This window comes from Vespa mandarinia, chromosome 1 (assembly GCF_050613455.1).
Source record: "Vespa mandarinia isolate Hongniang chromosome 1, ASM5061345v1, whole genome shotgun sequence".
In the NCBI taxonomy this organism is placed as follows: Eukaryota; Metazoa; Arthropoda; class Insecta; order Hymenoptera; family Vespidae; genus Vespa; species Vespa mandarinia.
This window is the reverse complement of record NC_140810.1, coordinates 16,491,069-16,518,408: the sequence shown is the minus strand read 5'-3', so window position 1 is coordinate 16,518,408 and position 27,340 is coordinate 16,491,069. Positions and strand designations below refer to the sequence as shown.

The 27,340-nt window shown below is 29.3% G+C and overlaps 1 protein-coding gene, 1 long non-coding RNA gene and 1 pseudogene across 3 annotated transcripts; 2 read left to right on the top strand and 1 right to left on the bottom strand.

The window, feature by feature from the left end:
* The first annotated feature begins 2,146 nt into the window (after positions 1–2,146).
* On the top strand, positions 2,147–3,166 carry LOC118443660 (uncharacterized). Of its 2 annotated transcripts, none has more exons than XR_014982432.1 (3): positions 2,147–2,378; positions 2,491–2,817; positions 2,902–3,166. It is a non-coding gene; the product is annotated as an uncharacterized LOC118443660 (long non-coding RNA). The 2 variants fall into 2 exon arrangements; XR_004838758.2 differs by having other exon boundaries at positions 2,491–2,830.
* Positions 3,167–14,197: 11,031 nt separating this feature from the next.
* Positions 14,198–14,659, bottom strand: LOC118443860 (histone-lysine N-methyltransferase SETMAR pseudogene; annotated as a pseudogene).
* Positions 14,660–17,231: 2,572 nt separating this feature from the next.
* eve (segmentation protein even-skipped) lies at positions 17,232–22,409 on the top strand. The gene is made up of 3 exons (XM_035870982.2): positions 17,232–17,418; positions 18,464–18,663; positions 21,753–22,409. Exons 1-3 carry the CDS (start codon positions 17,232–17,234, stop codon positions 22,407–22,409), a joined length of 1,044 nt encoding a protein of 347 aa, XP_035726875.2.
* The last annotated feature ends 4,931 nt before the right edge of the window (positions 22,410–27,340 follow it).

Sequence of the window (27,340 nt, the reverse complement as noted above, 5' to 3'; positions counted from 1 at the left end):
ATCTTTCTTATTATCGATAGTTGGCGAAGAACCAATATGAGCATTGTACGGCTGCCATGGTTACATCCAATATATTCGCTCAATGACGAAGAATCCGATCATCCGCATTATTATCGTGCTTCGTCACAAATCAGGAGAGAGCACTATCTCATTTTAGCTTCACAACATATATATGTATATATATATACACACCGTGTTATATATTCTATTTATAAAGAATCCATTTTCAAAAGACTTTCTCTGTTAAATCTTCCTACTCTTACTCTCTGATCTTTCTTTTTTTTTTTTTTTGGTAAATCAGACAAATTTGAATAGAGAAAATATTGATTTTTCTATCGTCTTGATGTTAAACGTTTATCATTGCATTCATTGCATTAGCATGTTAAAAGACGAAATTGTTGTTGAAAATTTATGGCTTTGAAATCGATTCCTTTACATTGAGAGGAAAGTAATAATCGATGTAAAACAAATCTATTGACTCACTTAAAGAAGAAGAAATGAAGAATGTCATAAAATTCAAAAATAAAAAGAAGTATGAAAAGAAAATGATAATATACCAAAGGAGATCCGCTGTATTTGCTATCAACCAATGCAATTGATTTTAATGGATCCGCCTATTCTTGAACAAAAAATAACAGATCAGGCGCTGTTATTTTAATTAGTATATTACTGCTATGAAAATTTAAATCTTCTCCTTTCCTTCATGTGACTTTTATCAAAAAATAAAATTTTCGCGATACCGTCGTTACTTTGTATTTGTTTTTCTAACCTATATATCTATATCTAGAAATAAATCAAATAAATAAATTCACATGGATATTGTAAATGGAAAAATAGTAAATAGAAAATAATATTGGAAAGATCAAAAAAGAAAGTAACTAAACTTATACCCGAAGATGAGCAAACTAATATATCTATTGAGTATCGGTGATAATGATACCTTGAACGTAAACCCAGTAGTTCAAAGTAGCTAAGAATATTCAAGACCGCATCTAATTCGTAAATATCCGAAACACAATCCATTACGGCGAGAATCTTCTTTCAATAATTGTCGAAGTCCTGTTTACCAACAAATATTGTGTATTTAAAGATATACCGACTTTCTCAAGTTTGAATTGCGTGAAAAATTTACTCCTGTCACGTTCTCATCTTTAGTCCACAACTTTTACGCTACATTATTGTCAATCAAATTTTCTTGGAGACACAAGATTCATATGAACCCCGAAAGTGAAAGTTACGAAGAAACGTTAAGAAGCATTAAGAAAAGTCTAGAAACGAAAATTGCAATTCACTGATATTTCTGCCAGAAAAAAAAAGAAAAGAAAAGAAAAGAAAAGGGAAGATATTAGTTACATGGTAAAATACTTTAACGAACTTAATGTATCATAGGAAAAAAAAGAAGAAAAAAAATGGAAATATCAAATGGTTACCTCAAATTCTACCGGATGCTTTGGTTTATGACTGAAAAAACTTTACGGGCAAAATGAAAAAATACCTCCCTTTGAGTTGAAATTCTTCTTGAATGAAAATGGGAAGCTGACAGATGGATCCTTTTTAACGTGTTTCGTTGCGGTTGTTTTTCTTCTCACATTTGATAAAAGAAAAACTTTCGTTTTGACGAGAACATTAGTAGACATTACTTGTATCTTCTTTTTGACAAACCAAGGACGTTTCATTTATTGAAAAGAATTTTCTAACCGGCTACTGAACATTCATTTATCCTGTCTTCTTCACTTTTCAAACTTTTCGTGAATTTCTAAAATTTCAAAAATATCCAAAATATATGAAAAATGAAATGGAGCATCTACGTAGTTGCTATTATATTTATCCACAAGCATACGAACACCAAATGTGAACAATAAATGCTTATTCTAATATAATATAGTTGTAAATAAATTATAATATCTAAAACAGAGTATATTTATTAATTCTACCGATAAATTCTCAAGCAGATTTGAGATGAAACTAACTTTCCTTCCAATTTCTCCATTTATATATATTATAACACATTAAGATTAGAAACTTTCCTTAGTGTTTTCTGATTGGTTGTTTGGAAATAGTGGGGATATAGTAAATAGTGGGGAGTCATAGTGTTAAATTTAACCAATATGATGTTCTTTCTTTCTTTCCAACCAGAGATCAGTTCTTCAAATTAATTTCAACTGTTTATATGTTTAATTGCTTTCACCAGCTTTCTGAATCAACGATTGCCCATGTGACTATTGAATATAATTGTCAGAAGAACTCTTAGATGTTAGAAACGATTCTATTTTACAGACTCTCCAGCTTATATATTGATTTACGAAAACGATTCCATGCGAGGAAAAGATTCTGTGTATAAATTATCCATTACATTCCAAGAGTATATAAAAGTGCGAGTGAGTTTCTAAATATTATTATTCTCTTTTTCCTCTTGCTCTTCTCGCCAAGATAAAATCCAATCTATCATTCGCCTTTCTCTAAATATATTTATATTCGATAAAATTCCAGGAACGAATTTGAAATTAACGAATTATTTTGTAAGAGAGATGAGAAGGATTGGAGATCGAATACGCTTCGTGTCAGAATGTCATCGCTATCAATGTTCTGTTTATCTTTCAAATGACTATAAATCACGGCGTTGACGGATCGTTGGAAAAAAAAAAAAAAAAAAAACAAAACAAAATGAGCAGTAAATGGAGTCAAGATGCACTTGCATCAATTCTCTTGCAATTTTCAAGAAAATGAACACTATAAATAAACATGATCGGCCAAAAATTCAATTGCATTGTCACAACAAAAGATCATCGATAAAATAGGATGCGCGTGTTAATGCTAGTATTTGTGTTTAGTATGATTATATGAGTATTTGTGTTTATTTAGATGCTATTAGTAATATCCTAATATTATAATTTTTTTAAGGGAAAAAAGATAAAAATAAAAAACGAAGAGAAAAAGAAAAAGGAAAATGTAGGAAAAAAGAAGAGATGTTAAAGAACTCCATGATCAGATTTAAAATTTTCAGCGTATAAGAAGTCAATGAAAAAGGTCTGATCAATCAAGAGTTGCGATGGAGCCGACCTAGTTATGTCACTCTAAATAAAACAATCCTCCTACTTACCATGTATTAATCTTGTATTAACCTATATTTTTTCAAAATTACAAACATTCGTGCATTTTTCTTTTACAAAAGTATACCCTAGAAACTTATAGTACTAGAACTTATTGTACTAATAGTAATATTTCTTGACTATTAATAGTTTTTTTCATAATATTTAGTAAAGATTTTTCTCCCATTATTATCGAGATAAATCTTTAACGATTTATTGTACTTATAGTTTCTGAAATAATTTTTAGCTACAAGAATACTATTGATATAATACATTAGTAAAATAAAATACATTTTTAAATACAAACAATTTAGTTAATAAATTTAATACATATCCATAATTATAATATTAAATTGTTTAAAGAAAAATGATATAATATTACCATAAATTTATTAAACATTAAAATATTTTATCCTTGTGAAAGAAATTGTCAAAACATTATTTAACAAAAAATTATTAATTAAATTATTAATAAATTTATTATAATATTGAAATACTCACTCTCATTGTATAAGTTTCATCTTGAATATCTAAGTTCTCTATAAAGTTGGTTTTTATTTATTTAACAGAATTTATTCTTGTATTAACAATAATTTTATCACATATATGCCAAAGAGCTTCCACATACTATTTGGCACCAAAGATAAAAACTAAGACATACAAGTCACTTTAATGTTGTTACTAAAACAGACAAAATAAATGCTCTTAATATAATTTACTTATATACATTTTACATTTTAAAAGTTAACGATTGTATAAATGTGTTTTTCAAAAGTTGTCCTCAGCCAGATAAATAATTTTCTATAATGTACCTGGACATTTGACAGCAATATTTGAAAATATAAATATAATTGTGTCATCCTTCGTTTTTTTTATTTTATTAAATACGTATAATACAATGTTTATAAATAAAGAAAATTTATGACTGTATATCTTATAAAAATATTACAAAAATCAGATACATATTTATATGATGTGAAATAAAATGACATGCAATTGTAGTAAAGAATATAATTATTTACCTTACTAAAAATTTAATAATGTAAAATTATTAATGAATTTCTGTTGTTATGCTAGGGATAGCTCAAAATTTTGTATGCCTTTGTAAATCTTTTAATAAACCTTTTATATGTTTAAACATTTGACATAAACATATAACATGAGTGCGACTCATATGTTCTAAGTCATTCTAAATAATTATAATTATAACATATTGAAATAAAAGAATTGATATTTAACTTATCTGAAGACAGATAATCTTGTAGTTTTAAACATATGAAGGATAGTTTATATATTCGTATTTAAAAATAAATACTAACCTAAACAATATGAATATTGCGCAATTAATTCTGCGCAATCTACCAACCAACAAATTAGTATGATTATCTCATACCATTGGCCATTTAATCAACAATATATCGGGTCATATATATTGCTTTTAAATTTCGAGCACCATCTGTACGATCGTTGCATAATAATATTCGTATCAAGCGAGTTTAACCATACGCGTTCGCCCTCTGACGATATAAATGAAAATCAACAAATATATAATTACGATAGATATCGGTATTGAAGAGAATTGAACATGAATCGAATCAGCGAAAAGAAAAAATTGTATCATTAAGTTTATAAACCTTACTATTACGTTATTATTGAATAATATATAATATCAATTGAACTTTCAAATTAAAACTTTTTTTTTAATATATGTGTATATAAAAAAGTTAAAAATCATATTATTCTAATAAATTATTTATATTGTAAGTATTATTCAAGTACATATATTAACGAGTTTAATCGTAAACGAAATCGAAAATATTGTCTTAGACATTTCATAGGAGATTGAGACTAGTCGACATAAAGGATAACGAGGATGAAAATATATCTATCCAGATCGAGCTTATCTTCTCGCGCACTCGTAAACCTTTGAACGATGCCCTTAAAAACTATGAAAGGTAGCAGTCAGTAGTGATAGCAGTGTAGATTCTATTAAATCCTAATTTTGTTGTTCTTGCTGTTGCTCCTACTAACAATACAAATGACGGGAAAAATATAAGATACATTTGTATCTATTACTACAGCAAGCAATCCAGACTCTGCATAATGAAACATTATTTCCTTCTAATAAAAACTTTCATATACATCAGACAAGCTAACACGTGGGCATCCACAAAAATAAATCGAAATATTTCGTTCATTGTTTGTCACATTTAAACGAATAATTGTTTTCTTCTTATAGAGCGTTTTCTATCAATCGATAGCAATAATATAACAATATAACAAATGATACCGTAGTAATAAATGATAAATGATATTGAAGAATGATTAATGTTTGACGAAGAGTTTAATCATAATTCTAATCTCAAAGTTCTTTCTCCTCTTCTTTTATTTTTTTTTTTTTTTAGATTGTTCTAATATTATCAAATTTATCGGTACGTACAATTCGATAAGAATTTGATAACTCGAAAGCAATCGCGCTCGTAGGATGGTGGAATACGATTTTCCACCGGTTGGTTATCCCAAATTTTCATCCCTTCTTCATTCCAGCTACGGTAGAAGGAAGGAGAAACGATCGTCCGGAGGGTAATCCGGCGAAGAAATTTCGAGGCATGATCCCCCTCTGATTCGTTTTACGGCAGTCGTTCTCTCGAATTAGGATGGAATAAGAAAGAATCTGTGAACATGTTGAATCCGAAGGAATAACTTGCCTACTTCTCTGCTTTTTCTCGAAGACGAAAGAATTAGATTTTTATGTATCGTAGAAATTATTTTTTAAATGGGTATATATTATTCTCATAAAGATTTCTTTTATTTTTATTCACATAGACTTTTTCTAATATATCCAGAAAATATATTCTTTCTTTCTTCTTTTTTTTTCTTTTTTCTTTCATTTAAAAAAACGCACCATTCATCGGAGGATTTAGCTTTTTTAATGACACGTCCAAACGCATAATTTATCATCCTGTAGTAATGCCATACTTGATAGAACTGGTCACTAGATTATCGATGACTGATGTTTTAAATGGGATTATCTATACAAGTATTATCCAACATATGTTAACGTTTCGTAAAATAACATGTCATATATATATATATATATATATATATATATATATATATATATATATATATAAAATTCAATATTTTCATTTAATAAAATAAAATGAAAATATGTATCTATTTTTATAATCGAGATATAGATGTGATTAATGAATGTAATTAACTGGATAGATATTGAACGTAGTTCTGTTTTTCTCAGACCGATTATCCTATCATCCCCTTTTAGAAACTCCCTCCGAAAAGGATGTTAAACCGAGTGATTTAACTTCTCGCAGTAGGGATCATCGCGATTGTCATCGTAACATCATGTATATCCGTTACATATGGAGCAATCGTGTTTATTATTTTGTGGGGCGCCAACATGCGTGTCCCCACGTTACACTTGCTAGAAGGGTAATCCGTACCTGCTGTCAGTAAATAAGAGAATGAGTTGCTAAGGGGTTAAAGAGGATAAAAGGGTTGCCGAAGAAATTAATCGAGCGTAGAACAACGGCTCTGCTGGATAATTCGAAAGGATTATTACATGAGGATAACGTGAAGAAAATTGTTCAAATAATGTAAAGATAAAAATCGTTGTACAATAGAGAAAAAGTGATCTTGAAAAATCTTAAATATCATTCATTGAGAAATAATTCGATTATGGATCAGTCAAACGAATACGTTAAACGTTAATCTTAGAAAGAAAATTATCGAATATGATCCCTTAATCTCAGGGCAGGTGCAAGATAGATTTTTTAAATGAAGAGAAGCTTGTCGAAAAGAAGAAGGGTGTGCAAATTGGTGGAGGAACAATAGAGATATATGGAGGAGAAATCCGCCGAAGGGATTACCTAGCAAATATTTATGTAGCGAATCCCACGAGACAGAAGAGGATCATCAAATTCCAATGACAAAACTAGCCTCGTTGACGCGACCCCTCGGCCTTCGGAGGGTTGAATACTCGCATATGCTCTCGCGCGTCTTTCATTGGATTGCAATAATTACAAGATTTTTTTTCTTCGAGGGTGTGTTCACACCCTCCTTCTCCCTTTCTATTTTCAGTTCTTTATCCAGCACTGATTTTGATTGATGATGATGCTTCCCTTATGGCTTTTTCGAAACATTTAGTTCAGCCTACATCATTATTCCTGTATGGAAAAATAAAAAGAAATATTATTGTCATAGTCGATGACTTTCTTTTATATCTAATCATTGTCGAAGAATAAAAAATGGATAAGCAATCAATAAAAAATTTGACCCGATAAAGAAAGATCAAAATCAATGAGATACAGAGTGTATACCAATCCAAAAGTATATAAATTACTTTCATTATAAATATGACGTAAAAAGGAACATAAGAGAGATTTCCCAGCGCATAACTTTTTTCGCAACCTTATCTTTTCCATCCGCAATTTCTTGATACGCTTCCAAGGCGAGGCAGCGAGTTGCCTTTGATAAATAGACCGCTATACCTTATGAATGCTTGATGATGGCATTTCACGAGGCTGCTCATCCACCCTTACCGCATTCGAGGCGAACACAGCGCTTCGTCCCTACGGTGATAGGCGATGAATCTCTCTCTCTCTCTCTCTCTCTCTATCTCTCTATCTCTCTATCTCTTTATCTTTCTCTCTTTCTTTCTTTCTTCTCCCTCTCTTTGCCTTTACCAACCTTCTATCTGCCCTTCTCCACCTTCATACGACTTCTAACCACCAATGAACGACGAGCTTGAGGATCCCTGATACGTTCTTTTCACCTTCAATAACGTCTAAGCTATCGACGTAAAAACAAACTAATATATTTTTATAAAAATTACACACAGTTTTTTCACAATTTCATTTTCTCGTCAATATATCGATATATCATTACTGTTTCTTCGGTTAGTTCTTTTTTTTCTTTCTGACAGAATATTCAATTCCATACATTCGAGTTAAAAAAGAAAAAGAAAAAATGTACAAAATAAAATATTTGCGTTTCAATTTGTTGATAAGATCTTTGATAAATCGATGCTACTTCGTATTCTAACAAACAACGGTGAGGGATTATAAGGAAAAAATCGAATATCCTTTCACATCTTTTCGGCATTCGTCTCTGTCTCTGTTCCTGTCCTCCACCCTTAACGCCTTGCCACCGCCAATCGGATGCTGCGCGAAAGAGGAGGAGCGGCAAAGCGTAAAGCTCCCCTCCATTTCGCAGAGCCTCCCTTCTTTACCTTCTCGCTTTGGTCTCTTCTCTCGTTTTGGCCCCCCACGAAGTATTGACCCGATATCTTCTTCCTCTCTCTTTCTCTCTTTCTCTTCTCTCTTCTACACCCCTTCTACCTAGCAACTCTTCCCACGTTGATAAGCGAGATTTCTCAACCATCATGGCCGCCACATTCACTGGGTATATTCCTTTATACCTTGCTTGTACGTTTGACGATCTCAATAATTATTTTCTTTCGAATTCTACTTTTAAAATTCTACTTATTTTTTTTGTTTCCTACATAATCATAAAGTTAAGTATATTATTTGAAGTAAATATTAATTTATTGTTCTAATTGATCCTTTTACAAAACATAATTCAAGATTGTTCATTGGTATATAATTATAATATTAAAAAATGTCTCGAAATTCGAATAATGATCGAATTTATTATTTGTTCTTATCAACAATATACCCATTTATATTTCATGCTGATTAATTTTGAAATTATAATTGTACTTCAGATTAGAACGTTATATCATGTAGGGTGAACGTTAAGCTAGAAGCGTAATAATCCGTATAATGAGCTGGTCTACGCGAACCAGTTAATTAGAACGCGTTTCGGTAGTTCATGCAAAACATTATCTTCTCTTCTCGCTTACTCGCAGTCATGAGGATGGCTGACCTCTTTCAAAATATTCGATATACAGTTTTTTTCCAATGACGTACACTTTTTTCAAAAGTTAACATTTGATTTGACGAAAGTGCGATAATACAAAATACTTCAAAACTTAAACATATCAGCGGATAATTTAAATTATATATCTAACAATATATATATATATATATATATATATATATATATATATATGCAAAAAGAAAAAAAAAGAAAATAGAAGAAATGGAAGAGAAATGTATTGTAGGCACTGTGTATATGCCACCTACAAATTCGTATATTTTGCGTCTACAAGAAAATGTTGCTACGTAACTCGAGATTAGTGCCAGGAATGCTCCTACTTGTCTTCTTAAACAATTTTCTTTACTTCACTTTGTTGATATTAAAATAAATCGGACACACTTATTTCAATATATATTTTATCGTATTATTATACTTAATATTTTTGTTTTTTTTGTTTTTTTTGTTTTGTTTTGTTTTTTTTTTGTTTTTTTTTTTTTAAATAAGAATATAAAATTATTACGTTGAATAATAGAATATTGTTCGATACGTATTTTCTTTTCTCCTTTTTTTATTAATATTTGTATTGAACCGAATACACGTTTTAATCGTATATCAAATTTGTTGATATAAATATTTAAATAATTTAATGTGTAAAAATTTATTATTCAAAATCTTTTGTTGGATAAATTGAAATTTTTGAGTAGCCGCGCCCCTGAGATATCCCAACGATATCCTTCCACGAGCCAGGCATGTTACATTCCCCAGGACGGTAAAGTCTTGCCGACTAATAAGTTTCATCCTCCGCGTAGTGAGCACCAATTATGAACTTGCTCTGGCCATAATTAAAAAATGTAATTTCACCGCCAGACTTCCACGATCTTAGACATTAACGTTCCACTATATTCTCTCGTATTGTACTGGTGAAAATTTAGAAAGAAAACGTGTTTTCAAACAATTTTGTCATTTATAACATGAACACGTGGAACATATGGTCAACATGAGAACGTGGTCATATTTTTCGTATATTCATGGCTACCACATTTTATTCATATCTTTAGAAATATAGTTCTTTGAAAATATACAATAGTATTAGTTCTGCAGTTAACTGTCTACAAAGAAACTGTCAAAAGAAAAAATATCAAAACAACAAAAACATGATAAAATTTTAATGACAGAAACTAAAGGAGACATATGCTTGAGACGTAAGAGAAAAAAAAATTATGCGTATGTGAGTTTACCAACGTATATATATATATATATATATATATATATATATATATAAACGTATATATATATATACGCACACACACACATACACAAATACAGACATAGAAATAGTGCATCTGTTCGCGAGGGATGATACCGTTCTTAGGATCGAGTGATGCTTCAAGTATTCGCGTACGGCCAAGTGAAGAGGTTGCGATATGCTACTTAAATCGTGAAAGCTTTACGACGTGCCGACGGTAGGGAACAGCGAAACGTGTAGACAAACGTTTCACTGTGAGAGCGGCTTAAAAGGTCAACACACAAAGTGTATCATTAAAGACTGCTTCGCCTAACCTGTTCTCTTCTTCTTATATCGTATATCGTAAGAAACTCTTATCTCATTAAGTTCCATTAATATCTATCTTGAACGCAAGAAGAAAGATATTATTTCTAAATGATGTATACTATATTTGCTATATTGTTCTCACATTTATTTATTACCTATACTTCAAAAATAATAAAATAATAAAATAATAAAATAATAAAATAATAAAATAATAAAATAATAATAATAATGATGATGATGATGATAAAGTGATAAAAGAAAAAAGAATTTGACGTCAATTAATAGTAATTTTTAATATAATACGTAAACGGTATTAATGAATGATAGATATTATCTAGGTAGATATTATCTACATACTTTATTTATTACTAATTTAAACAAATTGCTGTTTATTTTATTTATAGAAAATTCGAAATATCTCTTCAATCCTGTGACGTATAATTTAATCCAAGACTAAAGTCTAATGCAAGAAGGTATCTCCTCATAGCCGCTATCATAGCCGTTCGTTGCTAGAGAATGGTGGAAGATAAAAGGGTAGGGATAGATGGGGGTCTATGCTTTCTCAAACATAATACGGCGTCAAATTTATAACCGAGTTAGCAAAATCTCTCTCTTTCCATCCCCCTCTCTCTCTCTTCCCTCCTCCTCTTTCTTTCCCACCCACCCTCTCTCTCTCTCTCTCTGCTCGTGTTTAAAAGCACAGCCTCGAAATGACGAGGTGAAATGGTGGAAGAGATTCAGTGAGTAGTTCCGAACGAACGAGGTTGACGCTTTGATTAAATTATAGAATAATCGTGCGAAATTATAGGTATTAACTTTCATCCCGACGCGGACACCCCCTGGAGAGTATACTCCAAGAATTTATTGCAATATTCCTGTTCTTCCCGCGATCTACATCTTTCTGATAATGAAAATTGATTTTTTGTGTCGCTATTGATCACTGCGAGAATAAGTAAATAATCTAAATTTTTTTTCTCTTTTAGAGATAGAAATATATATCTTGTACTTTGTAAAACTCATTTATCAAAAAAGGATTATTAAAAATTTGTAATTTAAACAATTTCTAAATAGATAAAGGCAATCGCGTTAAAATCGTGTTAAATTCTAAATTACAGCCGTTAATAACAATTATAAAAGTATAGTTTTCAAAGATCGATCTTTATTTTAATGGTCCTAAGTAAAGTTTCATGTAATTTCAAAGAGACATTCTCTGCTACGTCGTGTTCAAAACGAACGCACCCTTGAGACGCATCTGTCTCCTCGTAATACGCGAGAATAAAAAATGTCACGGGCGCCGATCTGAAAACGTGTCTACGAGCAGAGATTTCTCTTCCTCCGCGGAAAAAGGCGAGGAAAGAGAAAAAAAATGAAGTGCAGGAAGCAGGAAGAGAGGACATACGGTTCTTAAAAGAGAAAGAAAAAATGCACTTCTACATTGTACCGTTTCCTGGAGTGCTTCCAAATTGCTCCGAACGTATGTGGTTTAAGTGGTTCGCCTAATTTCGTCCTAATTCCGGCACTCAACGTTTGTCTTTCCAAATTGGATCGGTTTCTTAAAAAAAAAAAAAAGAAGAAGAAGAAGGATTTATATGAAAAATAGAACAAAGATTCTAATGATAATTTGTATAAAAAAAGGAAAAAAAGAAACACGATAACGATATTTAAAGGAACGATAGATTAAAGAAACAAAAGAAAACGATATTTATGACTTTTCTAAATAAAATACATTTATTGTAAATAAAATTATTCCAACATTTTTAATATTCTAAATATAGAATTCTTATAATTTGAACATTCATCAAATTCCTATATACATAAATAGATGACGACTGTAAAATTTTTCATCAATGAATAATAGAAACGATCATACAAAAGCATGACACGTATGTAGTACTGCGTAAAAAAGGAAAGAAATAAGTTTTATATTTATAAATAACTGAGGATTTCACGAGTGTAATCACCGACAAAAGTAACTATTAGTTAAACAAAGTATGTAAGTACGCATTCGAATGTTGGCGAGTGTTACAGGCAGGTTCGTGAAGTCTCTAGTGGACCGTTTTAATTAACACGAAGCCACGAAACACGCTTCAACGTCGTACAGAATTCCACCCATGGAATCAAGGGATACGTACTGGGATAGTGATGCTGCAAACATGTGTGATAAAAACGAATGAAATCTCCTAACAGGGGACGGCGAAGAAAGCGACAAAGGCTTTCATCTTGCCGCTCACGTCGGCCACCTTTTCGATGATATTTTTCTACGTAAACATAAGAATAATGTATGCCAACACACAGGCATTCTATACAATCAGTAGCACGCATATTAATGACAAATAAATCTTAAAAACGTTCCGACGAATAATCCCAAATGATAGCAATGAATATGATTTTCATATGTGTGCAAATTTTTCTTTTTTTTTTTACATCCAACGAATATGCAATTGGATTAAAAAAAAGAGGCTGGATTATTGTTCATAAATTTATTTAAATCGAATAAAATAATTCAACATAATGATATTAAAAAAGATATATATATATTTTTCTTTTTAATAACTTGTGTTCATAAAGACACTGTAAAATTTAAATTAGGAAATATCACTTTAACGTAACCACAAATGTTAACGAACTTGACACGGAGTATCTAAAGATGTAGATACGCGTACTGTGAGAATCTTTCTCTGTCAGCGAACGTGTGAAATAATCTTTTCGGAGTCATTTCGCTGTTTTTTTCGTGAACAACGAATGATAAGAGAGACTTAAGAGTTTCGAGCAGTTGCGATCCGTAAGAGCGGGAAATGAGAATGCGTCGAGTTCTTTTCAAGTATATACACATGCTCCACTATCGTACAATATTTCTTTTACCTTTTTTTCTCTGTTCTTTCAGTAAGTCAGATTTGGTTCGCTCTTTATATTCTCGCTGACTAGCAGAAACATCCTCGAATGTTCAAAATAAGATAAAAATTTATAAGAAAGATTTAATAAGGAAAATAAATCGATTTACTTTAATTAGTTTTATTGTTTTTAACAAATTTTTTAATTTGTAAAAAAATTTTGGTAAAAATTATAAACAAATATTATTATGTATAGCGATAAGAATAAAACTTTTTTATTCGATCAATTTAATTCTGACTATTTCTAATTTGATACGAAAGTATAGAAATTCATCATTGATTTTAAATATCTCACAATATTCTTGACATGTTTTGACTTTCGATTTATTTTAAAAAATTATTTTTATTATCAATAACGCAAGATCGTATTGAATGGATTAAATCTTTAAATGATTCGTTATTAGAAGAAAATTTTTTAAACAACATCTGTGCAGTACGTTCTTTTGTCATATCACCGATTGATTTGCAAAGCGTACCATTTGATCGATGCATATTTGCATATGAAATCTGAATTCTACTGAAAATCTTATGAACTTTTTTTATTTATCTAATATATGTATGTTGATACCTGCAATGAACATGGCCGGAACTGTGATAATATCCAAATTATAAAAACGGACATTCATAAAACGATGTATTGTTGGATCCCACATTAGGAAATATTCAACAATAATGAAGGAAAAATATTAGGTTGGAAACTATGAAACGGGCGTTGAATGAAAATAAAAAACGAAAAGCGCAATTTTTCACATTATTTATTATATTCAATTGAAATAATTTCCATTGGCATCTACGACTTTTTGCCAACGATTGGGCAAATCATATATCTCTTTTTGAAAAAAATCTTTATTTTTAGAGTTAATAAATAATTCAAAGTCTTTTATAATATCATTTTGTTTATTGTATTTTTTTTCTCTTAAAAATAATTCATAATTACGAAAAAGATAATAATCGGTCGGTGAAATATCGGGTGAATATGGAGCATATGCTAAAATTTCATATTGTAGAGAAATTAATTTGTCAACAGTAATTGAAGCTTTATGTGGTCGTGTGTTATCATGCAGTAATATTGCGCCGTGCCGATTGAACAATACTGGTTGTTTCTTCATAAGTTTCTCATGCATGACATCAATTTCACGACAATAAGACATCGCTGTTATAGTTTCGCCTGGTTGTAGAAAGGAATAATGGATCACTCCTTGGGCATTCCACCATATGGTGACCATAATTTTTTTTTTATGCAATTTCGGTTTCGAGGTATGTCCTGGGAGTGTATTCTTATCTACCCATTGGCTTGATCGTTTTCGATTATCATACAAAATTCACTTTTCATTACAAGTGATTATTTGGTGTAAAAATGGCAATCGTGTATTGCGAAGCAACAAAGATGCGCACTTATTCTATTAGGCAATAATTCTATTTTTCCTTCACTATTGTTGTATATTTCTTAATGTGGGATCCAACAATACATCGTTTTATGGATATCCCGACGATAATCTTCTCAATAATCGATTAAAATAGAAAAGGAAGAAGAAAAAAAAATTTGTAGTCGAATTTTGAAAATTTTGTTTTTATGATGAAGTTGAAAATCTTTCTTTTCTTTTTTTTTTGGACCTATCGCTTTCCCTGAAAACAATCGAATGTACAAATGTATTTATTTTACTATCTATTCACAATGAGAGATTATTTGTGAGATAGATATCTCTTCTTCACTTGATATATATCACTTCAAAGCCATTAAAAAGTTTGAAAGACAGTTAACGATAGCATTTGTGCGAAAATCGTACAATAGACCTTCGAATTGGATTCGAATGTTTGCGATGTATCGCTTCGCATGGATAGTACGATTGCTACGCGTTATGGACTGTTATATACTGGCACGTGGATATCCGTGTGGGAGCATACATATACATATATACCTTAGCGAATGTTACCAGGTATTGAACTGCATAGATTTAACGTAGAGCAACGTTACATCGTACACACGAGTAAATTAGACGCTTAATCAAACCGTTTAATCAGCGGCATGATTGCGACCGCATCTGCTTCGGCCGTTCCCGTCAATTATCTATCGTACCTGCTCTTCAATCGTATAATCGCGTTCAAATCTACCGGATAGGCTTTATTGTTCGATACGATATAACATTCGACTTCCTGACAAAAAGGCAATAAAGATAATAAAATTTTTTTAAATGTTCACGTGGCTTTCTATAAATATTTTTTTCATCATTTTTCTCATTTATGATATTAAACAATATTAACTATCCATTTTAAACTAATCAAGATACTAATTAAGATAATGTATTAGTTAGATATATATTTCATAATTTGGTGATTATTACTCGATTAGTTAGCTCATAGTGACATTAACAAGTAATAATGTTCGTTATTCGAGAAAAAAAAGACGAGTTAAATAATAATAATTCATTAATAAATTTTTAAGGAAAATAATATTTCATGAATTACGTTATATGTAGATTAGGATATTCTTTGCAAAATATTTCTCGAAGAAGGTAGAAATAAAATAGGAAGAATGAAGTAGACTCTTCTCACTTGGGAGAAAGTTTCTTTTTCGTTTCTCTCAATTTTTCCCTTTTTCCTTTTCTTTTCTTCTTCTTTTCTTTTTCTTTCTCTTTCTTTATGGCGGTATATTTCCAATGGTTGACCTTCTGCATTTTTGTTGTGTTTTTTATTTGTTCTTTTTTTATGGTTATAATCTAATAAGGAAAAAAAGATTTATAGGAAATCTGATTACGCATTTACTATTTATTATGTTTGTAAAAAAAAGAATACTTATTCATTATTGACGTTATCATCAGATCTAAAATAAATTTACGGAACTATTCTCGCAAATAGAACTATTCTCGAAAGTGAATATGAAAAAAAGACATCTCTTTCCAATCTGATTAATTAGATTCGTATCCCTTTTGCAGAACTTTTTTCTAGCTCTACATTTAATTAACTATAATTAATATATTCTATTACTATTGGGTTGACAACTAAGTGATTGCGAATTTCAAATAAGAAGGAAACGACAAAATCCGCAATCAATTGCCAACCCAATAATTAATAAATGTTGAAGTTAAATGGTATAAAACATAATAAATAATCTATGTAGGATATAATTTCATTAAATGAATTATTTAATAAAAATAAATATGCGAAGAAGTTTGGTCGTTAGAAAAACCAATTGGATGGATTACCCTAAACCGCATTATCCTAAAAAAAAAATAAAGAAAAACCTATAGTGGTGGGAGTAAACTGGAGTCAAGAAGAGGGGAAGATACGTGATATCAAATGGGGAGGTGGATCAGAATCGACCAATCAGGGAAGAGGACAGACCTTGTCGTAGCGCTTTAGTTCGTAATATATAAACTCGTTGGTTGGTCCCTTCTTTCAGTTACCCATGGAATTGTATAAGATGAACTCATGATTCTGAAATTTTGTTTCCTATAGTGCCTATTGTTAAAAACAAAGTAAATAAAAATATAATAATTGTGAGTGCATTGATAAAAAATATAAAAATAAATGTTGTAAGAACATTTTCATGGACGTAAAGTATCGAGAGAGATTTTTTAATAAAGAGCATAATAGTTAAATAAATAAATAAATAAATGAATAAACATATATATATAAGCATAAACTGTGAAAATTAATTTAATTAAAATCCAAGTTTAATCATCTTGTATGGTTAAAAATTGATAAATCAGTTATAAAAGTGTTAAGAAAACAGAGAAAAAAGTGATAAGTGAAAAAATAACACATTCCTTTACGAAAATAATAAAATCGAATGGTGAAATGCAAGAATTTCAACAGAATTTCGATGATCAAGAAAAAGATCACAACGAGGACGAAACGATCATTGTCGTCGATATTGTTCCATCACAATTTCAACTTCGTTCGTCTGATAGTCCACCTCATAGTCCATCACACAGTTCACGTCATACCCCATCACCAGGAAGCCTATCAAAAACACCAGAAAAAGGTAATATAAAGGTTTCAAAAACTGATTATGTTTTTATGTTCTTTCGTCGCATAGCTGCAATCGATTATTTTCTATGTTATTGTTTATCACAAGATAAGTATGAATTGAGAACATGTTTTTTCTTGCAACATACAACAAAAGGAAACAAAAACAATCAGAGTACTATCTTTATTTATATATTATATATATTCTATATATATATATAATATAGAATTATCAATATAACCTGCTTTTGTTCGATAAAATATTCCAAAAACGTATTTATTCTGAAAAGCAATATTTAATTGTTCCATATAACATGTCGTAATTTTTTCTCACTCTTTTTCCTTATTTCTTATTTAATATCTTTATTCTTAATAAAAATCTCCTTATCTTCTTCCTATTTGTTTAGTCAATGATCGTTTATGACCTATTCAAACAGATTGTTCGTATATTAGTAAAAATATGTATCTCTTCTAAATTGTAGTAGTTGTATGTCTGTTGGGATAATTAGAAATGTTATTTGTGGATAAAACTTTCGTAGAAATTGACTTTATTTTTTTTTGCATAGATCTCGATAGAAAACAGCAGTATATAAATTTTAAGGTTTGAATTGCTTGACTTGCTTTGCAATGAGAGATCTTCTGAAAAGAGGGAAAGTAATTCTTCTTAAAAGAGGAAAGAAAAAGAGAAACAGAGAGAGAGAGAGAGAGAGAGAGAGAGAGAGAGAGAAAGAAAGCATCATAGTTTACGAACGATCTTTTTGCCAAGAAAGAATAATTTACAAACTTGTATCTTTTTTTATAAAATTATTTTAATAAATAACAATTTTTTAAGAAAATTGGCCTCATTTATTTATTTAGTTGCTGTATTATTTAAATAGTATGTTTAATAGTTTCACACTTTTGAAATATATAGACTAATACATTCTAAAAGAATACATCTCACCTAGCTAAACTAGAATTTGTTAATTTGTCAATTAAAGTCTTAAGTAAATAAAAAATCTTGTTAATTATTATCTTTTAAAAAATCTTATTAATGATATTATATTTTTTTTTGATGTTAGGAAGTAGCTCGTCAGACGATCATCAATTAACTCAACAACCATTATCTTCTATGGACCCCAATATTCGAAGATATAGAACGGCTTTCACTAGAGAACAATTGTCCCGATTAGAAAAAGAATTTCATCGTGAGAACTACGTTAGCAGACCACGAAGATGTGAACTTGCTTCCCAATTACATTTACCAGAATCAACAATTAAGGTTTGCATCTACAAATTATGATAACTCATCAACAGGAAATCTATATAGATAAATCTATATAGATAAATAAAAAAAGAACAATCACATTTAATTAAAATTACACTTCTTATTGAATCTAACAAACCTACAATAGAATTAAATTTACGCTCAAGTTTACAATAGAATCAAGTTTACGAAATGACCTCGTCAGCACATGTAATGCTTATTTGTTGTTACAAGGTAATCATGGTCATTGATCATGGTCATTAAAGCAACAACTTTTCTAAATAAAATTGCAAAGTTTCTAAATAAAATATTTATGAGATATCAATATATAATGTATTATATAATGTAAATTAGAGATATAGAAACAGCTTATTGCAAAAGAAATGATTTTTTTCACTATTAAATGATCTCTATATATATCATCCAACGATGAAACATGCAGATATTTACAACAGATAGATATATTATAATTTTACTTCATCTTGTAAGTACTTATTAAACGTTTATAACTAGTAATTTTTCATAAAATATTCAATTATACAAAGGATTTGTTATTATAATTGAATATTTTATGATACTATAAGATTAAAATATAATGTACATTTGTAAATTTATTTGAAAACAAATAAAACCCTCATTAATCAATAATGATTGTATAACTAATGATTCGATATCAGTCAATAATGTTAACACTTTTACATTCAGAGATAATGCTATATATCTAAATATTTTTTTTTCTAGATTTTTCTTCTAGATTTTTCTTCTAGACACGTACAATATCTCAAGTTTTCAAAAAAAAAAATATGGCCTATTTGAATTTTCTTTCAAATTATATATAAGGTGAGTATAGAAAGTATTCGTATATTGATCGTATATTGAAACAAGACCTCGTGGGATTGTAGTTTATTAATTAATTTTTTATAAGTAATAGTACATATTATATGTTCGTAAATCTCTAAAGTAAATATAGTCTAAAAAAATTAGTTGTTTGTATAATTTACTAAATTAGCAAGAAAAACAAAAATTCAGTAGAAATATGAAAGTAATAAGTATTCGTGTAGTTCTTATTTCGAGCTGTTTTAAAGAGCATTTATAGCATAAACATATCACATTATTGTTTTCTATTTATGATTGACCTCGTCAATCTATTTCGAAATGTTATAAAAATCAGCAGTGTTCAAAACTTTGTATTATTGAAAATTATTATTGTAAATACGGAAACTAAGATAGAATAAAGAAAAATTATTATTAACTTGTGCAATCAGGGTAAAAGTTTATCACAAATTTCACCGATTATAAACAGATCTAGATCTATCATAGCACGTATAATTGATAGATACGGATTAAGAAAGAAGCTGCAAAATAATTCTAGAAGTGAACGTCCACGAAAAATTAATGAATATACTGGACAAGTTGTTATTAAAATGATAAAATCTAAAAGTGCTATAAAAATATTTGAACATATTAAAAATAATTTAGATATTGATGTATCTATTAGCTATGTTGCGCAACTTTATACAAAATGAAGGGTATCACCGTCGAGTGACCCGTAAAAAATATTTTGTAAGTGAAGCGAATAGGAAAAAAAGATCGTAATCTCCAAATAATAATATTAGCACACCAATGGTCTATTAGAATAGAGTGATGTTTAAAGACAAAAGTTTTTAGACAAGAGTTTTAGACGAGATTTTCAAGTCTGATAGACATAGTACTATTTGGAGGGAAAAAATTAACTAAAATTAGAAAACTTACTACCTACAATGAAACACGATGGAAGTTTTGCACTATTTTAGAATTCTACGAGTACTACTGGTGTTGGTTAAAATATAATGTAAATTAGTTTGTAAATGTACATTATGTAAATTAGTTATAAATGGACTAATGAATCACAGGGTTTACATTGACATTTTAAAATGCACTCTTATTAATGTAGAAAAAAATCGGTATAAAGAATAATTTTATTTTTATTCAAGACAATGATCCAAAACATACTGCGTATAATACAAGAATATAACAAAACACATTAGCATATATAAAAATTCGTGCGAATACTTATTGCTTTCATATTTCCGTCGAATTTTTTACTTTTTTTTTTTTTTGTTAATTTTGTAAATTATACGAACAACAAATTTTTTTTTGTTTTTTTAGCTATATCCACTATAGAGATTTGCGAAATATGTAACAATTTATTATTTATAAAAGATTAGTTACTACATTTTACGAAGTAAATATGAACGAAGTAAATATCTTATTTCATTAATTAAATTCACAAATTGATCAATGTACAAATACTTTCTACAGTCACTGTAGGTTGATGTGTAAATAATGTTTTGGTAAAGTTTCTAATAAATTCGATCAATATCTAGACATATGATTGGTATAACAATCTGTACATTTATATTTAGATGCTAGAAAGTTTTTTTGAAAAAATCAAATAATCGAATTCAATCGAAAACAATAGTAAGACATTATTCGCGTGAACTTTTTTAATCGTTTAGATGTGCTATGGTCATGCATAAATTATTTCTTTGATTGTAACGATAACAATGAAGGTGCTTATTTTAATCAATTCAAATGAATATAATATTATAGATAAATGAAAAATAGTTAGATTTATCTCCGTCAAATGAACTAACGAAGGGTCGATCACACCGGAAACGAAGACATTAACAGTAGCATTCTCTCTTTTTCTCTTTCTTTCAATGATTCTCCTCTCATCTTGGAAGCATGCCAAGCCCGCTCATTGCGGTTGAAGGTGCTAAGCATGTTCGTTAGCGACTATCTACGGGTCTTCCTTTGGGTTTAACGGATCTTTTAATTTTTAGTATTTTGATACTCGTGCTTTTACGAAGGTAATAAAGCATATGTGAATGGAAATAATCAAGGTGCTAAATAACGGAAACGTTTGCCGCTTTGATTTGATGTTTATTCAAATAATAATAATAATAATAATAATAATAATAATAATAATAATAATAATAATAATAATACTAATAATACTAATAATAATAATAATAATAATAATAATAATAATAATAATAATAATAATAATAATAAAAATAATAATAAAAAAGAAAAAGCAATAGATATTCCTATAATTTCAGGTATGGTTCCAAAATCGTCGAATGAAAGACAAACGTCAACGTATGGCGATGGCATGGCCATACGCTATGTATGATCCAACGTTAGCTGCCAGCTTGTTCGCAGCAGCCACTGGATCGTTACCACCAACATATCATGGAACGACGCACTTAGCATCATCATATCCAGCTGCTGCGGCAGCAGCATACTATGCAGCAACTCGATATTCTCCCTATCCAAGTACAGTTTGTCCCACCACCTCAGCATCCTCCCTCCACAGGCCACAACCGCGGACTGCGGCAACCTATCCTACGACTCACTCCCATTTAATACACCATACACTCCTACCTCCCCTCCATTTAACCGGATTGGGCGTTCCAAGTGTTGGCAGTACCGCCTTTCAAATCAACGGAGCTACGACTGCTAACGAAACAGCTACTTATAGGCCACCGTTATTAAGTCCAGTAGCAACACTCACAGAAGGAAGCATTTTAAGGACAACGCCAACATCAAATTCAACTACGGAACTAACCAACGGTTTGACAGGTAGCTCTTATAGAAATCCGATACTTTCCAAACTTAATCAAGATTCTGAAACATCCAGTGATTGCGATTGTAATTCCACAGCGAAACATCAATCTCATCACGCAACTAGTTCCCAACTACTCACGTATCGATGAAAAATTCCTATTGTCAATCTAAATTGTTTGTATAATAATCGTGTTCTTGTTTCACTTTCCACATGTTTAATCAACAGTGGCTGAATAGTGTTATTATATTACTAACTTATTCAATTTTTTATTAGGGAGCCAAGCAATTATAATAAAATTATAATGAAATAAATGATTAAATACAATAAAAACAGTATTTAATTATAAGATGATATAAAGTAATATGTTAATTTAGGATGAATCATTGTTCCTTCGAATCTAAAACTAGAATACTTAGGCAATACTTTTTAAATTATTTCACATCATTATCTTCTTTATCCGATTTATTTTCCATTATATTTCATTATCATAATACATCTATATGTTTTTAGTTGCAGGGAACAGCTAGAACATTGTAGCAAATGTATATATGTATATATATATATATATACATATATATATATATATATATATATATATATATGTAAAATAAACGTGAATGATATATATATTTAATAATTTAAGTATTAGTTCCGAGCAAAACTCTCTGGTCAACATTTTATTAGTTTCATAAGCTTATTACCAAATAAACGTAGAAACAAAATTAAATAGATATGTATATACTTATATGTTTATATATTGATTAAATAAATGTTTAAGAATATACATATTTATTTAATGTGTACATATGTATATAATGTAATTAATATACAAAAATTCATAACTTAAAACGCTACGAACTTCTATTCCAACTTAATGCTAAAATTAAAAGATTGAATTTTCTTTTATTTTTTAAAGTTGGCTCGAATCATATGCTTTCTTTTATCATGTTTTATAATTACATTGCATCATTTGAGAAATTTGAAGGATCTTTCTTTAATTCCTTTAAATATCACATTAATGATATACAAGATCAATGTAAAAAAAACAATGTGAAAAAGACAAAATATATATATATATATATATATATATATTTATATTTACATATATGCTTATATCAATATATTATTTCATAATGTGAATGACTCTTATATTAGAGTAATCAAAGAAGGAGGTTAATTCAATAGAATTTCTCTTTTCAATATCACAAAACAATGAAAATAATATATAATTATACAATTTTGGCAGATCTGGTGTAAACTTATGAAATTGATACGGTGAATTTCACAATGGTCATTTTCCGCGCAGCTTTCTTATATTAACCATTTTCTTGCTATCTTATATTTAGTTATTTTCTTACTTGCAGCATTATTCCAAAAAGATATAAATATAAAATTAGTTAAAAATCATTATTTTTCCTTTGTTTTCTTGCTATATTAATATTATAATATAAGTTTCGAAATTGAACTTGTTTAGAGCATTATATCATCATAGATTATAAAAAAAATTAATGGCATATATTGCCATTAAAACAAAGATATTATTTATTGTTGATGGATTAAAACAAATCGAGAAACATTTAATCCATTTGAATTAAACATTGACGGAAAAAGGCCATTGTGAAATGTAAAATGGTGCATTTTATAACATTAAATATATCTAAAAATAATTATGAATTTGTTTGGCTCACAAAACAAGCGAGTGTGGTTCTATATGTATTATATAGTGTGATAATTACAAAAGTGATAATTACAAAAGTCAACATGTATATATATTTTATAGATTATAATTATTTATATGAAGCATAATATTTCATTTATTTATCATCTGTATATAATATAAAATAAAAAAATATAATAAGCAATTCTGTGCAAGACATAGAATTAAGAATATAATTAAAGAGACTAATGTTATTTGAAGTATTCCTATACAATTTTTATTTATTTTAATTCCTTTTTTTATAATTAATTTGATAATTACTTATAGATCCTCACTACAGTTGATTTCTGTTTTGTTATTAATTTTAAATCAATCTACCCAACTGTTATCTCTGAGAAAATAATAATTATTTTTAAAGAACGATATATAGAATGTTATAAAAATGATCTCTCATTCGAATCTGTTCACTATTTCATTCACCCAAACCAGACAACTTTATGAAATATTAATATCCAATTGATAGTATATATACGAGTATCATCCCTCTATCTTGTCGATTTCACCCTCGACAATTTTCTACCGAGGGGTTAATAGTGACGAATCTTTTGTAAAAGCTGATCTAATATCTCTTATATATCCCAGATTTAAATCTCAGCAAATTACCAGGAATGTGCCTAAAGAAATCAGATTCGATCGAGAAATTACACTATTTTATCGAAAGGACTATTGAGTTTTTCTCTAACTACTTTTCGTGACAATTTACTAGTAAATATCATAAGCTCATACGATACTCAAATTATTTCTATTTTAATTTAAGTTACAAATTTTATTTTTTTTGTTCTGTTTTAGATACAAAAAAAAATGACTCGCAGAATAAACCATATTGGATTTTGGTGATAATTTTTGGTTACATCTGATCGAGCGAAACATCACCCATTGCTTAACACTCTCACATTCGACTTACGTTTTTTAAAAACAAAAGTCCCAAAATATTTCAAATTGACGAAGATTTATACGTTTTTTCAGTAAAAATAAAAATTTGTTAGTCAAAGATTTGTCAAAAGCGTTGCACGCAAATCTCCTTTTCATATACACTTCCATTCAGTTAATATACTAATCTATTAATTAATGTTATATATATTACTTAAGATTGTTAATTGAATTTAAATGTAGATACTTAATAAAAGTGAATATAAATACTTTTATAATCAATGAGCAACGAGCAACGAAATGGTCAATAAACAGAAAGGATGGTAATAAATCGAAAAAAAGGAAGTGGCAACCGAAGTGACAAATTTTAGAATTTTAAATATTCTTTATTCATTCACATAATGAACGTCTGAAAAGAAAGATAATCAATTTGACAAAAAAGTTACATTATAAAATATAATTATAATATCACATTATAATTAATTTTCAAATCGATTATGTACTTTCGTTTATTCTTTTGTAAAATATTTTAATAAATTAAAATAAAAATTATTCTATCTTGACATTATTAGCATTCTATTATTTTCACATAATTAATATAGTTTTATAAAATATTCTTATATTAGAAATTTAAAATATAAATATTATGTAATAAATAATAAAAGACATAATACAAGTAACTACTGTCATAAAGACGGAAGATGCAAAGATTCATAAGTTCTAAACAGACATATTCTTTGTTAAATCTAATAAAAGAAAAAGAAGAAGAAGAAGACGAAGAAGACGAAGAAGACAAAGAAAACGAAGAAGACGAAGAAGACGACGAAGAATAAAAAAGATTGTGAGAAAAATATGATTTTACGAGTTGCTTGAGAAGAAAAAAGAGAAAACTAACGTACTGAGGATTCGTTAAACATTTTTGAAAAGAGTCAATCCTTTTTAGGGACATACTTTTTTTTTGTTGTCTTCATTTTGCTACTCGGACCGTTTGCTTTTTTTGTATATTTTTTGTAAAAGGGTAGCTCTTCTTTTTTTGCTCCGGTTTTTGTACCAATTATACAAGGCAACGAAAGAGGAAATGTTTTCCGATCGAAAAAAAAAATTTACTGCCGTCGGTCTTGAATCATGAACGAGAAAAGGAAAAAAAAAAACAAGGGAAGAAAAGAAAAAGGATAAGAAAAGCATTGTAGGATTTTTACGATCTCCCTTCCAGAAAATATTCGTCCATGACAATCCTTTCTTGTCCTTAAAAAAGACACCGTGTTTTCTGTAAATAATATCAAAAACGATTATTCCTGTAGCGAGGAAGATCTCGTTTTTTTAATGTAAAGGTCTTTTGTTCTTATGCTTGACATGACTTTTTGCAATCCTTGCTGCTTTTCTTGCCAAACTTTTTTCTAGCTATGGTTGACATGACTTTTGTTCTTATGGTTGACATGACTTTTTGCAATCCCTGCTGCTTTTCTTGTCAAACTTTTTTCTTGCTCGTCGTTAAAAAGCACAGAAGAATTGTTCAAAAAAAAAATATAAATAATCTAATTTTACGAGAATACCACAGATATAATATGATAATCCTATAGAATACATAAGTTCTCCCCCATGCCCTAAAAAGAAAAACGAACTATCTGATATCACGAAAATATTGTACATTATCTCAATAAATACAACGAAAGATTCGACGGTATGGAACCTGCATTTATTCGACGAATCAATTTCACGCATAGATCCCCCATACTTAATCGGCTGTATGATCTCTTGTAGGACAATATTTCTCTCATAAACCGGAGGCATTGCGAATTTTCGGCCCGAGCAAAATTGGTAACAAAGCGAGAGCTCATAAATAAAGTGTAGTAAATGAAATGTGTAACACTCGTAGCAGGAACCGTAACTGATTCTACAATATCTTGGAGATTTTCTTTCTTCCTTTCTATAAATCGAAAGTTGTTCTTACTTCGATGGCCGATAATCGGTGTTACGCGTATCGACTGTGGGAATTAATTTATATCGACATATCGAACAGTGTGGGAAAACTGGTCTACAGTCAGTCGACTAATTTCGCATGAGAAGCAAATGTGGGTTATAATGTTCTATTATCCTCTCGACATACAAATAAAATGGAATTTAACGCGCCCGAAAAATACTGCAGCGTATATCCTTTCCCTAAAATGGGTTCATTTTAAACAAAACAGAATCGACACACGAGTGAAATAATTGAATAATTTAATGTACTGTACGGCATCCACCGGAGACCATTCCTGACGTCTCGGAGATGTCAAAGTCTACAATGGCACATGAAATGAATGACGCTTCTGTTTTGTTTAAAATAAATCCACTTTAAGAAAAGGATATACTGTAGTATTTTTCGGGCGCGTTAAATTCTGTTTTATTTATATGTCAAGGGGTTAAGTACGATAACAAATTACTTGTAATAAATTTTACTTTCGATTTCAAATCACCAGTAATTTATATCACATACTCATATATACTTACCC